Here is an 18,246-nt window from a genome sequence, read left to right as displayed (position 1 = left end):
AAAATTCAGTTATTCTTCTCATATCAATAACATACATTAATTCCCCTTTGATACTTTTTTAATTGAAGTATAATTAACATACATTAGTTTAGGTATACAACATACTGATTCAACACTTGTATACATAGTGAAATGTTCACCACAGTAAATCAAGTTATCACCATAGTAGGTCATGAGAAAAATTTTTTTCCTGTGATGAGAACATTCAAGATTTACTTTTGTAGCAACTTTAAAATTTGCAACACAATACTATCTGCTACAGTCACCATGCTATACATTATATCCCCATGACTTATTTTATAACTGGAAGCCTTTACTTCTTGATCCTCTTCACCCATTTTGCCAACCCCCAAACCCTGGCCTTTAGCAACCACCAATCTGATCTCTATATCAGTGAGTTTTGTGTTGTTATTTTTGTGTTGTTAAGTATCAGACAGAGAAGAGGTCTTTGGCTAAGGAGTGCTTTCCTTCTGATCACTACAATCAATACCACTATGCTGTCCTCATCAGTTGGACTCTGAGCTCTCCAATCCCCTTCAATTTCAGCCAAATATACTGAAAAATACATCTATTCTTAATATCTCTGCATTGACCACCCAACTGTATACCATCATTGTTCCCTTCCTGAATTTGTGGTAATCCAAAATGGTATAATCACTGAATAAAATCTGTCAGTTTCTGTAACAAAAAGGGAAAAAAAAAAACACTAGAATTCAGCAACTGAACTTACAGCTTAAAATATCCAAAGCAAGCAAAACTGAGGTTGTTTCCATAAATGGAGGTATTTATTTGAACTAAACAGCACCCATAACCTACAGATCAACACTATGAATAATTGAATAATATAATATGAATAATAATTGAATAATATGAATAACCATGAATAATTGTAAAAATGAAGCAAAACAACAAAAACATGAAGGCATGAAGAGACTGACAAAACACTTAGAATCTAGGATGTAATAGACAATTGGAAGAAGGAAATACTACTGGACGAGTTTTCTGGCTTTATGGCTTTTTATTTGAAAGCAAAATTCAATTGGTAATGAGTGGGACAGTTAAAACTCAGCAGCATACAGACTTATTAGCTTGACGAGCAAGAAGAATGATTTGGGGCTATCACAACAGCTGAAAAATGGTAGGAAAATGTCTGTAAAAGAGAGATTCAGAGGAGGAAATCTCAAGTTGTACATACACACTGACCAACTCTTTGAACTACACGTTTGAGACAGATACCAAGCAGCCTAAATTAAGCTAAAGGAACTGACCAGAGATTTCAGCTTCTGCAAAATGCAGGAGAGAATTTTGAATCTGATTTCAACCAAAGGCTTGAAAAAAAATATTCTTCAGAAAAATAAACAGAATCCAAAGTCTTTACATCTCATTCACAATTCTCCTGGGGGAATTTTAGATATATGTTAAAATTGTTTAACATACAAAGAAACTAACGTGGCCCATACTCAAGAACAAAGGCAATCAATCAATGGAGATCAACTCCAAAATAATGCAGATGTCATATTTATGATAAGGATTAACAACAAGAAGACAAGACTTGAGAGCAGCTATCATATCTAGGGTAAATACTATGAAAGAAAATATGTTTATAATAATAAGCAAATAGGAAATGTCAAAAAACAAATAAAAATAGTTTTGTTAATTGAAATGCTAAAACTAAAAGCTATCTAGGACTGGCTTAAGAGAAATTCAGGATCACAAAAGAAAGACTAAGTGAACATAAAGGTTAGATTAAGGGAAATTATCCTATATTAAAATGATGAACAAAACCTCAGTCATCTGTGGGGAAAAAAAATCAAGGTACTAACAAAATAGGCTTAAACAACAAACTAACTACTAAACTACAATGATAACAAAACTATAAAGGTAGTTGAATTAGATGGAGAAAAGTTGCATGTTCATTTCAATACATGCAGAAAAGCATTGCACAAAGCCATTCTGTAATAAAAAAGAGAAAGGAAGGAAGAGGTGTTCAGAAGGGTGCAGGTAAGCTAGGTGTAGGTTAGCCCCAGGAAAAGAGGCTCTACACAGAAGTGGGTGAGGTGCTAAAAAGGTTCAGGAATGTGGTGGGCACAGGATGATGGGGCCTGGACAGTTCCAAGGATTGAAGTATGGATAAGCAGACTGAGAGAAGCAACATTTAGAAAATTTGTAGATGAGTGACCCATGGTTTGTGACATTGAAAAATGAGACGATGCCTGCATCATAGTCTAGGAAAACTCCAATACGATGGGGAGGAACAGCCATGGAAATAGTCAAGACCATGGGTTGAGATGTGGAAGACTCCTCAAAGGCCTTATACCCAAATTCATTCTGTAACCCAATAACCCAGTAGCCACATTGAGGTCTGTATCTGGAGTAAGCACTTTGATGATTTGTGCCTTGTCTAACACCAGACTTTTTATTATGGAAACGTGTTCTACAGTATACCCCCAGAATCCAGGCACACTTCTTGGACACATCTATTTCCCAATAGTGTTTCCCTGAGGAGAAATATTGGGATCCCAAGATACCAAAATTAGTACAGTCCACAGGCCAAATTGGCACAGACATCACTTGTCTCTGATCTTCTGAAAGGACAAGGTTTAAATTTAAGTTGACTGGATTCAGTGTGATGTCCACTGCAAGAAAAAAAAAATTAAGATCAGGTGATTAAATATGGAGCAGGTTTATCTGGTGACACTGTGAAGAGGGAACATGGGAAGTGGCTAGGTAGAGCTTGTATTGATGGGGGAGGGGGTGAAACACTGGGGAATGTATTTCATATACATATACATATATACATATACACACACACACACATATATATGTGAATATATATGAAATATATATAAATATATATGAAATATATATACATATATATATATGAAATATATAGATATATGAATATATAATATTATATATAAAGGCATGTACCTAAGATCATGACATCACACTGAAATCACAAGTTTCTGAAAAGACATTAGAAACACAGGGATTCTTACCCCAGTAGCACTGGACATGTGTTAGCTCTGAAATGATAAGAGATTCAATGATGTTGATTGGAAGCAAATGATTAAGCACCAATACCCATCTCTTCTCCGGAGTAGGGCCAGCAAAGGGGAGCCCTGTGAGGCTATGAACTGGTGAATGAGATGATGAACTAGGCACCTTGCCATTCCCCCTTAGATATAACCAGATCTCTCTCAGTAATATCCCTCCTTCTCTGAATATACTCCTCCTTTCTACCCTCTCTTTGAAACTATACCAGCTCCCCAGTTTAGTTGTTGACACCACAGGAATCTCACTTCCACCCTCCTGTCCTGGCTCTCCTCACCTCTACACATGCGCAGCACTGTGCTCAGATCTGGAGCATGGAATACACTCGTCAGTCTTTTGGAAACAGTTTTTGGCTTCTTCAGTGTCCAGATCTCACTCCTAGGCATGACAAAAAATGTTGACCCTACATCTCTTACCTTGTATCCTTCCAATACAACTGCCTTTCTCTCTCCTTCCATGCCACTGATGCACTTGAACCTTCCTCCCTGAGAAGCCTGAGCCGGGGAGAAGGGAGAGTTCTGATGCTGAAGCCAGAAGAAATGTGCTCATGTCTATCTTCTCATTTACTATCTGTGTAATCTTGGGAAGGTCTTTACCTCAGCGAAACAGTTTCTTCTTCAAAAAATGGAATTATTAACCTTTTTCTTGATACCTCATGGACATAATAGAAAATTTGATAGAATAACATGCAGAAAAAGCTTTTGCAACCCCTAAAAAAGATATGTAATATATGGGCAAGTCAATTGCAGTGGGTCTTTCATGGCGGCCATATATGTGTCTTCCCAGGCAGATAGATTAGTACCGAGGCTGCAGATCCTAGCTATAATGTGAGATCCGTAAGTCTCTTTTTGAGAGCCTGTGAGCTTGTGCTCTAGTCCAAAACCTGAATCCCACTGGTGAGACCTGCAAATAACATTCGAGATTTCAGGGGTTCTTAAAAAAAGTTAAAAACACTTGGCAAAGGAGAAATTATGGCCACGGAAGTACAAATGGTTAGAATTCCATGCATTTGTAAGGAATTTAATTGTCAGGTGGGTTAACAACTTAAGCCACAAGAACTACAGTTTCCCATGTAGGTTTCTAACACGTGACTAGAAAGAGATTAGTTATGGCACCAAGGTCAATGTCACTAACTCTGAGGCTCAGGTTTTGTTTTTAGAAATCTAAACAGAACCCTGTAGAATGACCTAGTCTTTTATATTTCCATGTGAATGAAGTAAATATAAAGGAGTTGACCCTATAACCTATTTTGGGGCCTGATGAAGCCTTCCATGTGATAGGATAGGCACCTATAGAATACAGGAATGAGCACAAGGGCAAAGTGAAGTCACAAGAGTCTGATAGTTGAAATCCCTTGTCCCTATTATCCTTACTGTCCCTAATTCCATGAACCCCAACCACTGAATTTACTACCACAGATTCTGATCTATTCTCCATAGATAGGGAACACTCAAATCATTGCCCATGACCAGTGATTTAAAAGAATACTACAACCAAATTTCTCTGATTTGGAATATTTTTCATTCTGATTGATCGTCAGAACACTCTTATGGCTACAAACCTTTCTTCATAACACAAAAGCACCACTCTTGGTCACCCAAACGTACCATTTTATGATTCCACTCATGTCCTAGGAAGAAGAGAGAAAACATGAGTCAAAGAGTATATACAGATTAGAGCAAGATTAATGAAAGAAAGAACAAAAAAGAGTAGAGAATATCAGAAAAATCAAAAGTGAACTATTTGAAAATATCAACAAAATTGACAAGTTTTTATGCAGACATACCATGAAAAAAACAGAGAATACAAATTATTAAAATCAAGAATGAGGGCACTTGGGTGCTTCAGTTGGTTAAATATCTGCCTTAGGCTCAGACATGAGCCTCAGGTCATGATCCCAGGGTCCTGGGATTGAGTGCCACCTCAGGCTCATTGCTCAACAGGGAGTCGTCTTCTTTTGTCCCTCTCCCTGCTCGTGAACTCTCTCTTTTTCTCTCTCTCAAAAGTAAATTAAAAAAAAATCTTATAATAAGGAATGAAAGTGAAGATATTACTGCCTACTTTTACAAAAATTAATAGGAATATAAAGCCTATGAACAATTGTATGCCAACAAATTAGATAATCCACATGAAATGGACAAATTCCTAGAAACACAGAAACTACCAATACTGGTTCAAAAAGTAATAGAAATTCTAAATAGTCCTATAAACATGTCGTGATTAGACTGGAAATCAAGAACTCCCTGGAAAGAAGTCAGGCCCAGATGGCTTCACTACTGAATTCTGCTAAAGGTTTAAGGAGGAAATAACAGAAGTGCTTTACAAATACTTCAAAAAACAAAAACAAAAACAAACAGAAAAGGAGGTTATAGTACCCAACTCATTCTATGAGGCCAGTACTACTCTGATGCTAAAATAAGACAAAGACATCACAAGAAAAGTGAACTACCAGCAAATATAGATGTAAACTTCAACAAAATACTAAAAAACTGAATCCAGCACAATATGAAAAATATATATATACATTACAGTCAAGTGGGACTTATCCCAGAACTGTAAGGTTGGTTTAACATAAGAAAAGCAATTAATGTAATTCATTGTATTAATAGAATAAAGGTAAAAAACACATGACAATTTTAATAGACACAAGGGAAAAATTGACAAAATTCAGTATCCCTTCATGTTTAAAAAAAAAAAAAAGGAATAACAGAAATAGAGGGGAACAGAGGAGAACTTCCTCAGGCTGATAAAAGGCACCTATGAAAAACTCGTGGCTAACATCATCCTTATGATGAAAAACTGAATTTTTCCCCCTGAGATTAGGTACAAGACAAGAATGTCTACTCTTACTACTTCTATTTAAAGTGGTTCTATTTAAAGAGGTTCTAGTCAAGGCAACAGGCAAGAAAATAAAAGGCATTTATATTGGAAGGAAGTAAAACTATATTTATTTGCAGAATACATAGTTTATATATAGCAAAGCTCTGCTCTATACACTGCCTTTAGGTAATCTCTTCCACTTCCGAAATTTCAGCTCACATGCAGCTGCTGTTGATCCCAAACTTTTTATAATCTAATCATGGTCTGTTGTCTCAAATCATGTATACAGGCTAATACAATACACAATGGAAAAGAAACAGGTAACAAAAGCTCAGAATATCTAAAATATAACCTACTACTCACCAAGTATATTGTGTCCTCTCTTACGTCCACTTGTCAAGTATGTTACCAATATTCACTTAGTCCCTGTCCCAAACACTAAAACACCCTACCAAGCCAGTCCTTTCCACATCCTTAACTTTTGGTTAGTCTGCATTTCCACATCATCACCACTGTGGATTTATTTGTTTTTAACAATATACACCAACATTATTTGGCCTTACTCTTAAATGCAACCAGCTGGATTTACAACCAAAACAAAGGAATGGTTTTGCTTCTCTGTATTAGTACAGTTTGGTTGTACATGAAAAAGAAGCCAACTAACATTGCCTTAAACTACCCCCCCCCCGCCACTTGCCACCCCCTCTAAAAAAAAACATGTGGCCAGAGAAATACTATTTCAGTCATGGATGGATCCGGAAGCTTAAATGCTGTCATATATCTGGCTTTTCTGTGTCTCATAATTCTCTTTTCTTCCCTGTCTGTTGCCTTTATTCTCAGGCTTTAATTGATAGCAACTTGAAAATCTCCTGGTTTAAATTATTTTCACTGATATAATTCACATGCAAAAGGACAATTTTCTTCAATGTAGTTGACAATACAATTCTGATATCTCAAGCCACTGACCAAAATTGGGTCATACGCCCACCTTCTAATACCCAACTGTGTAGTTTGTGGAAATACTAATTTATGTAAGTTTAACCTATCCATCTTCCATGATGCTGATTATCTCAGCCCCAAACAAGTACATGGATAAAAAGAGACATGCTCTGTTTTGTCAGAAAGAAATCCCAGGTGTTGTTACCAGGAAAAGAGTGAATAGACATTGAGCAGATAAAAATAATTGGTGCCATCTTCACTCCATCATTTAACTGCCTATTGTCATTCACTCGTGTATCATGATACAGAATCTGAAAAACCAAAATGGCCCAATGTAATAAAACTGTTACAAAAACATTAAGAAGTGCCTCCTTCCTAAGGTAAATAACCTAAAATCTCATCTAAGTTTTTATCCATTTTCATGTATAGCTTTTCTCTGTTAGCTCTTTCTTCTCAGTCAGTGTTGAGTGTAGCCTTCATGCAAACAACAGCCCCTCTAGCAAACAAAAAGCATATGATAAAATGACCCACCCAATCACTACAATGAAGATCCAGATAAAAGAAAAGCTGTTTAAGAACTCTTGGGAGGGGCTGCCTGGGTGGCTCAGTGGGTTAAGCCTCTGCCTTCAGCTCAGGTCATGATCTCAGGATCCTGGGATCGAGTCCCACATCAGGCTCTCTGCTGGGCAGGGAGCCTGCTTCCTCCTCTCTCTCCATCTCTCTCTCTCTCTCTCTCTACTTGTGATGTCTCTCTGTCAAATAAATAAAATCTTTAAAAAAAAAAAGAATTCTTGGGAGAAGGTTAAGGGACATCACTACTATCAATAGCATATATCTTAACAAGTTGGAAAGGAACACCCACATGCCCTAATCCAGTAAAAGAGTAAGTCCTAAGTCCCTTGGTTTAGCCCATTTGTCATTCTTTGAAGCTGTTACCTAAATAGGGGAAGCTAATCCCACAAAATTTATAACATTTATCTACTGAGCACTGTTTTTATTACAAGTAACCAGTTACCAACTTAAGCTGGCTTAAGTGGAACAGGTGCTTGGAAAAGTGACATAAACACAAGAGTCTTCGTGAAGTTGACAGTTGAAAGAGTTGTGAAGAGCTTGTGGATGTTCTACAAACCAGGGACAAGGAATAAGCCTGCAAAGTTTTTGTTTTTACTCAGATATATAAAAAATATCAAAAAAAAATGACCTAGCACTATAAAGTGCACAATTTAGTAGGTTTTAGTATATTTACAATGTACATTTACCATCACCACTATTTAATTCCAGAACATTTTTATTATTGCAAAAAAAAAAAGAAACCTTACTCTCAGTAGCAATCATTTCCTATTGCCTCCTCTCCAGTCCCTGGCAATTTACTAATCTAATGTCTGCGTCTATGGATTTATCAATTACAGACTTCATATAAATGGAATTGTACAATAAGGGCTTTTTGTGTCTGCCCTCTTTCACTTATATTTCCATGTGGTAGCATCTATTAGTGCTAATTTCTTTTTAGAGCCAAAAAATATTACATTGCTTGTAATATTTACATTATCTTGATTCATTCTTCAGTTAATGGACAATTGGCTTATTTCCACTTTTGGGTTTTTATGAACAATGCTGCCATGAACTTTTGTTTACAAGTTTAAGTGTGGACATGTTTTCATTTCCAGGAATGGAATTGCTGGGCCATATGGTAACTCTATCTTCAACTTTTTGAGGAACTGCCAAAACAGCTTCACCATTTTACAACTTCACTATCAATACACGAAAGTTCTAATTCCTGACATCTTTGTCAACTCTTGGTATTGTCCATTTTTCTGATAGCATTATCACTGTGGTTTTGATTTTACATTTCCCTGATGGTTAATGATATCAATCATCTTTTCAGGTGCTTATTTACTATTTATAGATCTTCTCTGGCGAAACAGCTATTCAAGTCCTTTTTAAAAAAGATTTATTTATTTATTTGAGACAGAGAGAGCAAGTGAGTGGGGAGAGGGGCAGAGAGAGGGAATCCCAAGTAGAATCCACCCTGAGTGTGGAGCCTGACTCAGGGCTTAATCTTTTGACCCCTGAGATCATGACCTAAGCCAAAATCACAAGTGAATGCTTAACAGTCTGAGCCATCCAGGAACCCTTCAAGTCCTTTATCTATTTTTAAATTAGGTTGACTTTTTACTGTTGTGTTTTTTTATTTTTTAAAGTTATATTTATTTGAGAAAGAGCAGAGGCATGGGCAAGCCAGGAGGAGGTGGTGGGGAAGGAGCAGGGAGGCCAAGCCACCTCTGCTGTGAGCACAGAGTTAGATGTAGTGCTTGGATCCCAGGACACTGAGATCATGACCTGAGCTGAAACCAAGAGTCAGATGCTCAACAGATATATAATTTGAAAATATTTTCTCCCATTCTCTGAGATGTTCTTTTCACTTTTACATGGTTTCCTTTGAAGTACAACAGTTTTTAACTTTGATGAGCTCCAATTTATTTTATTTTTGTTGCTTTTTGGTGCTTCTGTTTTTTGGTGCCCTATCTGTAAAGCTATTGCCTAATGTTAAGTCACAAAGATTGATTACCTATGCTTTCTCCTAAGAGTCTTGGAATTTTTGACTTTTAACTTACATTTAGATTTTTGATCTACCTTTGAGTTAATTTTTGTATGCAGTGTCAAGTAGGAGTCTACCAGCATTTTTTGGCATGTGGATATTGTTTTCGTAGCCCAATTTGTTGAAAAGACCTATTGTAGTTTTTATTAAAATATGTTTGGTGTTATAACCACTTAGAGATCCTGGTTTAAAAAAAAAAATGCAAAAGCTATGTTACTACAATGTGTCTTAGGACCTAAGGTTTTTATAGTACTCCAGGTGATTTTGATACAAAAAAAAAAAAAAAAGATTTTGTGACCTCTATCCCAAAGTAATCTGAAATCAAAAAAAAGGAAAAGAGTAAAGGGAACTGAAAAAAAAGAGAAAAGGAAAAAACTTAGATACAAGCATCAGAGACAAAGGAAAGAAGCCAACATGTGAAATCAATTATCCTACTTTCTGCTTGACATCAAGAATTTAAAAAAAAAAAAAAAAAGTGTTTGGAAATCCAGAAAAGAAAAGGGAGAAGATAGAGAATCAAGCAAAAAATGTGAAAAGTCTGGAATTCGCTACCATGCCTCAGGATCATAATCACAATATTAAGGCTTAAAAAATAAATAAATAAATAAAAACAAACCTGTATTAATTTAAATTGTTCCCTCAAGTGTCTATAGATTTGCACTAGCATGCTTTCCTGACACCACTGGACTTTCTGGCACACACACTCACATACACACTTGCACACAGACTCTCACCTCTCAAGTATAATGCCTCCTATCTATATATTTGCCCATCCTCCTAAGAAAAGACTCAATGTTCTATCTTTTCATGTTTTAAAAAAAATCTAACAAGAGAAGTTTGTAATAATAAATACAGATTTAAAAAAAAATTTTTTTTTAAAGGATACATTTCTTATACCTGAAAATGCATGTATTTGCCTGTGGCTAAGATGAATGAAAAGAACTTGACAATTGTCCAACATTGGATCACAGATAACAGGGGTCCAGCAAATATCACTGGATACCATGGATCTTTTCTCCAAGGTCAAATGCATTCCCTTACTTCATTAAATAACAAAATAGGACACTCCCCTGGATTGTTTATATTCAATGGTCCATGATATCGTGAATGGATGGCAAAGAAGGGCTCCACAAAGCCAAAGGAACCTCTCAGTGAAAACATGAAGATTAGAGCCCAAAGACACAGAAAAGAAGGTAGCTTAGACTGTGTTTCAAGAACTCCAGATTGGGGCATTCCTCTTACCTCCAGCAGGTCCACTGGTGACCATTTACAGCGATGCTCTAGATCTGAGATGAGATCTTTCACCAACTGGTTTTGCTGAGCCAGCTCAGCCTCAGCCTCAGCCAAGCTGTCCAATATCCTCTTCTCCTCTTCTTCTAATTTTTGCAGTTCTCTCTGCTCTTCACTGTCCAGAATGCTTCTAAGCTGATTGAATTCAGCCCATATCCTCTGTCTCTCAGTCTGTATCTGGTACTGCAAGGTTGGATAAACAAAAGAGGTAAAGAGTCTATCTGCCTGAAAACCTGCTGTATAAGAGGTTAGGAACCAGGAAAAGAAGTATTTTTTCTCTGAGTTCCAACCAAGAGGGAAATGGAGGCATGGGGGGCGGAATTTGGGGGAAAGCTGGACATTTTTCCTATTTTCCCTTTAGCACCCATCAAAACAGGCCTCGGACTACCTTATCTAGGCCAACCCTGGGATGAAACATAAAACCTAAGTGAGGTTTAGGTTGCAGGTGGCTGTACTGGACACTCACGCCTCCCTGCATTACCACACTTCCAAGTTTAAACTTTGGGGAAAATCTTGGTCCTTTGCCCACTGTCTTTCACTGGAGGTTCAGAGACTCACTGGAAAAGAGGAATGGAAGACAGAATTGTCCATCCTTCCTCACCAAGAGTCTATCTTTATTCCCAATTCCAAATACTTGTGTGTGCTTGTAACACGTCCACTCTCTAGTTCTCTGCATAACAGGGACAGGACAAAGAGGAAAACTAATCAAATGGCTTCTGGATGCGTTCTGTGTCAGGCAGCAAAGAGGAAGGGGCTTCCTTGTGATCTGGACTGAAGATCCTGCCAAGATTCCTGTGTAAACCCCTTAGAAAGAGTCTCTTTCTACCTTCCAGGAAATTCTCTCTTCTCTGATGTCAGCTTCCAACTTCTCAGCTTTCTGCTGCTCTTTCCTCAGCCTCTCCAGAGATGCCTGGAGCTTCTCCTGTGAAAGAGAAGTCACATCAGATAACTCACATCAGGACTCATTATCATTCTATGAGCTTTCTCAGCAAAGAATAAATGGGGAAGAAATCAGGCTGATCCCTGAAGAGACTAGTTTACAGAAATTGTGATTAGAATCTATGATACAGAAGAAAAGCTAAGGAGGATACATCCTTTGTTCCTGGGTGTCACCATCCCTCACCAAGAGTAGCCTAGTTCTCTCTTTTCATAGAGGACTGACTCTGATGTCATGAGAAAAATCCTATACTCTTAGTGACACTCTTTCCAAATCCAATCCACAATGTTGAAGAGCAACCATCCTGCTGACGGGAAAAATGAGAGCCAAGCTCTCTACCCACATAACAAAAGGTGGAAAAAAAAGGAAAATCTCTCACCCTTGGCTAAGAGTAGGCTCAAGACTCCAGGCTCATCCTTTTTTTTTTTTTTTAAGATTTTATTTATTTATTTGACAGCCAGAGATCAGAAGTAGGCAGAGAGGCAGGCAGAGAGAAAGGAAGGGAAGCAGGCTCCCTGCCGAGCAGAGAGCCTGACACAGGGTTCAATCCTAGGACCCTGGGATCATGACCTGAGCCAAAGGCAGAGTCTAACCCACTGAGCCACCCAGGCACCCCCGCCCCTTTTTAAAAATTTATTTATTTATTTAGAGAGAATGGGGGTGAGGGAAGGGACAGAGGAAGAAAGAAACGTGAAGCAGACTCCCCACTGAGCAGGGAGCCCCATGTGGGGCCAGATCTCATGACCCTGAGATCACAAGCCAAGCTGAAACCAAGAGTTGGAGGTTAAACTGACCTAGCCATACAGGCACCCCAAAGCTCATCCTTTATGTAAGTGGAAAGAATACGCAGAAATGTCCTTCATGGATTGGAAGCTGAGCATAGTGTAAGAGACAAACATGGAAGGAGATTACAGGATTCAGTACCGTGGTGCCAAGGTATGTACAGATGGATGGAAAGGTGAGATTTTCCACCAAGTACCACCCTCCTCTCTTTCCTCCTCCATCCTGGTCCCTACCTGACATTCCTCGACTACTTCCTCCACAAGGAATGTGTGGTGACCACGGTGCTCCTGAGACCGCTCACAAACCCAGCAAATGACCTTCCTATCCTCCTTACAGAAGAGCAGGAGTTTCTCTTCATGGCGCACACAGAGGTCTCTCTTCAGCTTCTCCTCTGGGTTCAACTTGAACTTTCTGATTCTCTCCATCATCTTGATCAGAGGCTGATTCGGACATAAGTTTCTAAGTGAGTATCTGACACCACACATAGGACAGCTGCTTTCCTCTCCTGGGCTGATCTCTGCCTCCGTGGTATTCACAGTGATGCAGGCTTGACAGGAGCTGTGTCCACAGTCTAGAGTCAGGGACTCTGTCAAAAGCTCCAGGAAGATGGGACAGGACACCTTATCTTGTATGTTCAGGATTTTTGAAGCCATAGTATATTTCCCCTGGCTTCTTCCAGTTATTAGTCCTGGAGCTCTTCTTGCCTAAACGTTCCTGGATGGCTGGGCAGATTGAAAGGGAATGTGTAAGAATGACAGGAATAAAAAGGATTCTAATTGTGCAGATATTAAGGATTGGCCAAAACCGAAATGCTGAAGGAAAAAAAAGAAGAGGGGGGGAAAAAAAGAAGAAACAAAATTCAGTGGCCAGGGTAAATGGCTAATGCCCCAGGCTTCTCATTTGCTCTTCTTTAAACCTGGAATGATCCATCCTTTGATCTGTGCGTGACTTCCTCTTATACTTCATCCAATGGTCTCCTTAAGTATCATTTCGTCAGAAGGACCTAAAGATTATTTTATTTATAGCACAATTACCAATACATCATTTACTACACATTTGCCATCCTTTCTTATTATCACTCTACGGTATCTTTTTCTTAAATACCCTATGCCTAAAATATAATCCACACATAGATCAGGCCCATTGTTTTTATTCACTGCTGTATCCTTAACGTTGGAAGGCACAGGAACACCACCTTTGATGAACATATAAATAACCTCCTTGGGGCAGCTGGGTGGCTCAGCTGGTAAGCGGCTGCCTTCTGCAGATGCCCTGCGTCTGGCTCCTTGCTCAGTGGGAAGCCTGCATCTTCCTCTCCCATTCCCCCTGCTTGTGTTCCCTCTCACTGTCTCTCTGCCCAATAATAAATAGAATCTTAAAAAAAAAAGAACCTCCTCATTTCTCCATAGTTGATTAGACCTCTTTTTTATCAGCATTCCATCTTTTTGTTCCATTAATTATCTGTTCTCCAGTAGGTAAATGTTGGTACCACAGATAGTTTCCACATAAGAAAAGCTTACCTCCACATATTATCTGTCCCATACAGAACCCTTTGATTACCTCATATTTACTCCCAGAGACACTCACAGAACAGTCAAGGCCACAATAGGAAAAGAATTTTACCACTAAGAATTGTAGAACCAGTTACAATTTATACATCACTTTGACCCATTTATTCTTTATACAAAAGTCCTTGAGAAACAGAGTACTTTATTAAAATGTGTAAATTGAATGAAGTAGTTTATAAAGATTGTTTCATTCAGTAAGTTGAATTAGGGTGAAAACAATGTGCTCAGAATTCTTTTTCAGAGGTCCAGTACGTGTGATAAACACTATCACCCAGAGGTCCCTGTTTAAAGGGAACTAATGATTTGCCAAACAGGAGAATATCAAAGATACCCTCCTTGAATAAGTAAGGATTGAACTAAAAGTAGTGGGAAAACATATGGAATGAGGAAGAGGAAAAATACATTTTAGAGAGAAGTCGTCACATATATGAATGCTCTGTTGATGGAAGGCATAACATCTTCCACAGGTTTTAAAATGTCCATATGGCTGGTGTGCAGAGAGCTGCTAGACTTTTGGCATTAATGTGCCAGCAGAGACCAAAAAATGTGACACTTTCTAAACAATGTAAAAGACACAGTCTCTCTCCAAAGAGCAGGGATCAGTGACGGAAGTTTGTAGGACAGGTTGTTGTAGAGAATGGAGAGAAGTAGATGAGGCTGACAGAGATGGGTGGCTCAGTGGGTTAAGCCACTGCTTTTGGCTCAGGTCATGATCTCAGGGTCCTGGGATTGAGTCCCGCATCAGGCTCTCTGCTCAGCCAGGAGCCTGCTTCCCTCCCTCTCTCTCTGTCTGCCTCTCCATCTACTTGTGATTTCTCTCTGTCAAATAAATAAATAAATTCTTTTTAAAAAAAAAGATAAAAGGGACAGGACTGGGAGTTAGGCTGGACATACGGAAACAGAGGGTCATCATCAGGCTTAAGTCCTTTCTTCCCATAAAAAGGACACTGACATTGCCTTCTCCTACCACATTGTCTCATTTTTATTATTTTTATTATTTTCAGTAAGCACAGACCTCCACTTCCACAAGTGCATTGTGGCTCCTGTAATGAAATATTTACCTATAGGGTCCTGGAAGCTATGCTCATGGCTCTTTTGTAAGGTAATCAGTCCGTTGGTGCAAGACTCACCCTAAGCTATGCTAGTTTCATACATACCATATGGTCTTGTTCTCTCATAAATGACCTGATGAAGGGGATAAAGTATCTCCTACACCATATGGACCTACACTGAGAGCTCATATGAGGAAGCCAGGCTGTCACGCTGAGTCTCCTATCCTGTATGCTCCAGCTGAGCTGTGTGAACCTGATTGGTTTCTGCCTTGCTAAGTCACATGAGTGGGAGTGACAAACCAAACCTAAAACTATTGCTGGCGGTCAGTCAGAAGGCATATCACAGTGACAGCATGGAGACGCTGCTGATTCTCAGAACCCAGACTTATTATAGACAAGGAATTGTGAAGCAGATAAAAATAAAAATTAAAAAATTATAGTTTATTGGAGGAGGAGTCAAGATGGCGGAGAAGTAGCAGGCTGAGACTACTTCAAGTAGTGGGAGATCAGCTAGATAGCTTATCTAAAGATTGCAAACACCTACAAATCCAATGGGAAATTGAAGAGAAGAAGAACAGCAATTCTAGAAACAGAAAATCAACCACTTTCTGAAAGGTAGGACTGGCGGAGAAGTGAATCCAAAGCAATGGGAAGATAGACCATGGGGGGAGGGGCTGGCTCCCAGCAAGTGGCGGAGCAATGGAGCACAAAGGATCACAGAAGGATCGGGGGTGTCTGAGTGTCACAGAGCTTACAGGTATTAGAACGGGGAAGCCGGCTACAGAGAGAGAGCTGAGGAGTAAGCTCTAAACTCGGGGTTACCTTGAACCGGTCGCAGACTCAGTCAGCTCGGAGTGGGCCGGAGGCCCGGGTGACAGCAGTAATTGGGCGCTGTTCTCTGAGGGCACACTGAGGAGTGGGGCTCCGGACTCTCGGCTACTCCGGGCCGGAGACTGGGAGGCTGCCATCTTCATTCCCGTCCTCCAGAACTCTACGGAAAACACTCAGGGAAAAAAAGCTCCCGAAAGCAAACCCGGGCAGATTACTCAGCCCGGCCCCTGGTAAGGGCGGTGCAACTCTGCCTGGAGCAAAGACACTTGAGAATCACTACAACAGGCCCCTCCCCCAGAAGACCAACAAGAAACCCAGCCAGGACCAAGTTCACCTACCAAGGAGTGCAGCGGAATTCCAGAGGAGGAGAAAGCAAAGCACGGAACTCATGGCTTTCTCCACATGATTCTTTAGCCTGCAGTTAATTTAATTTTTTTTTTCTTTTCAATTTTTTTTCCGCTTCTTCTGCTAAATTTTTTTTAACTTTTACCCTTTTCTTTTTTAACGTTTTTTAACTAGTTTATCTAATATATATATTTTTTTCCTTTTTATATTTTTCTTTATTCGTTTTCTTTTTTTAATTGTTTCTTTTATTATTTTTTTTCGTTCTGAACCTCTTCTTATCCCCTTTCTCCCCCCTCACGATTTGGGATCTCTTCTGATTTGATTAAAGCATATTTTCCTGGGGTTGTTGCCACCCTTTTAGTATTTTACTTGCGCCTTCATATATTCTTATCTGGACAAAATGACAAGGTGGAAAAATTCACCACAAAAAAAAGAACAAGAGGCAGTACCAAAGGCGAGGGACCTAATCAATACAGACATTGGTAATATGTCAGATCTAGAGTTCAGAATGACGATTCTCAAGGTTCTAGCCGGGCTCGAAAAAGGCATGGAAGATATTAGAGAAACCCCCTCGGGAGATATAAAAGCCCTTTCTGGAGAAATAAAAGAACTAAAATCTAACCAAGTGGAAATCAAAAAGCTATTAATGAGGTGCAACCAAAAATGGAGGCTCTCACTGCTAGGATAAATGAGGCAGAAGAAAGAATTAGCGATATAGAAGACCAAATGACAGAGAATAAAGAAGCTGAGCAAAAGAGGGACAAACAGCTACTGGACCACGAGGAGAGAATTCGAGAGATAAGTGACACCATAAGACGAAACAACATTAGAATAATTGGGATTCCAGAAGAAGAAAGAGAGAGGGGAGCAGAAGGTATATTGGAGAGAATTATTGGAGAGAATTTCCCCAATATGGCAAAGGGAACAAGCATCAAAATCCAGGAGGTTCAGAGAACCCCCTTCAAAATCAATAAGAATAGGTCCACACCCCATTACCTAATAGTAAAATTTACAAGTCTTAGTGACAAAGAGAAAATCCTGAAAGCAGCCCGGGAAAAGAAGTCTGTAACATACAACTGTAAAAATATTAGATTGGCAGCAGACTTATCCACATAGAACTGGCAGGCCAGAAGGAGCTGGCATGATATATTCAGAGCACTAAATGAGAAAAACATGCAGCCAAGAATACTATATCCAGCTAGGCTCTCATTGAAAATAGAAGAAGAGATTAAAAGCTTCCAGGACAAACAAAAACTGAAAGAATTTGCAAACACCAAACCAGCTCTACAGGAAATATTGAAAGGGGTCCTCTAAGCAAAGAGAGACCCTAAAAGTAGTAGATCAGAAAGGAACAGGGACGCCTGGGTGGCTCAGTTGGTTAAGCAGCTGCCTTCGGCTCAGGTCATGATCCCAGCGTCCTGGGATCGAGTCCCACATCGGGCTCCTTGCTTGGCAGGGAGCCTGCTTCTCCCTCTGCCTCTGCCTGCCACTCTGTCTGCCTGTGCTCACTCTCGCTTCTCTCTCTATGACAAATAAATAAAATCTTAAAAAAAAAAAAAAAAAAAAAAAAAAAAAAAAAAAAAGAAAGGAACAGAGACAATATACAATAACAGTCACCTTACAGGCAATACAATGGCACTAAATTCATATCTCTCAATACTTACCCTGAATGTTAATGGGCTAAATGCCCCAATCAAAAGACACAGGGTATCAGAATGGATAAAAAACAAAACCCATCTATATGTTGCCTACAAGAAACTCATCTTAAACCCGAAGACACCTCCAGGTTTAAAGTGAGGGGGTGGAAAAGAATTTACCATGCTAATGGACATCAGAAGAAAGCAGGAGTGGCAATCCTTATATCAGATCAATTAGATTTTAAGCCAAAGACTATAATAAGAGATGAGGAAGGACACTATATCATACTCAAAGGATCTGTCCAACAAGAAGATCTAACAATTTTAAATATCTATGCCCCTAACGTGGGAGCAGCCAACTATATAAACCAATTAATAACAAAATCAAAGA

The 18,246-nt window shown here is 39.1% G+C and overlaps 1 protein-coding gene and 1 pseudogene across 8 annotated transcripts in view; both read right to left on the bottom strand.

Annotated features, from left to right (window-relative positions):
- LOC125078132 (olfactory receptor 52B4-like) overlaps positions 1 to 18,246 on the bottom strand; it is a 123,722-nt pseudogene that overhangs the window by 70,493 nt on the left and 34,983 nt on the right.
- TRIM34 (tripartite motif containing 34) overlaps positions 32 to 18,246 on the bottom strand; it is a 25,792-nt gene continuing 7,577 nt past the window's right edge. For 3 of the 8 annotated variants that reach the window (XM_047690211.1, XM_047690216.1, XM_047690215.1), the window contains exons 2-8: positions 12,656 to 13,144; positions 11,529 to 11,624; positions 10,655 to 10,885; positions 4,662 to 4,684; positions 3,332 to 3,432; positions 3,000 to 3,026; positions 32 to 2,636 (exon numbers count right to left, since the gene is read on the bottom strand). In XM_047690211.1, the coding sequence (XP_047546167.1) occupies positions 2,071 to 2,636; positions 3,000 to 3,026; positions 3,332 to 3,432; positions 4,662 to 4,684; positions 10,655 to 10,885; positions 11,529 to 11,624; positions 12,656 to 13,075 (1,464 nt within the window). In that variant the 5' untranslated portion in view covers positions 13,076 to 13,144 and the 3' untranslated portion in view covers positions 32 to 2,070. Of the gene's footprint in view, positions 2,637 to 2,999; positions 3,027 to 3,331; positions 3,433 to 3,470; positions 3,549 to 4,661; positions 4,685 to 10,654; positions 10,886 to 11,528; positions 11,625 to 12,655; positions 13,235 to 18,246 lie in introns of all 8 variants that reach the window. The other 5 variants (XM_047690212.1, XM_047690213.1, XM_047690214.1 and 2 more) reach the window with 4 other exon arrangements.

This window comes from Lutra lutra, chromosome 10 (genome assembly GCF_902655055.1).
Source record: "Lutra lutra chromosome 10, mLutLut1.2, whole genome shotgun sequence".
In the NCBI taxonomy this organism is placed as follows: domain Eukaryota; kingdom Metazoa; phylum Chordata; class Mammalia; order Carnivora; family Mustelidae; genus Lutra; species Lutra lutra.
Note: the sequence above shows the minus strand (reverse complement) of the source record. Positions and strands in the feature narration are given on the sequence as shown.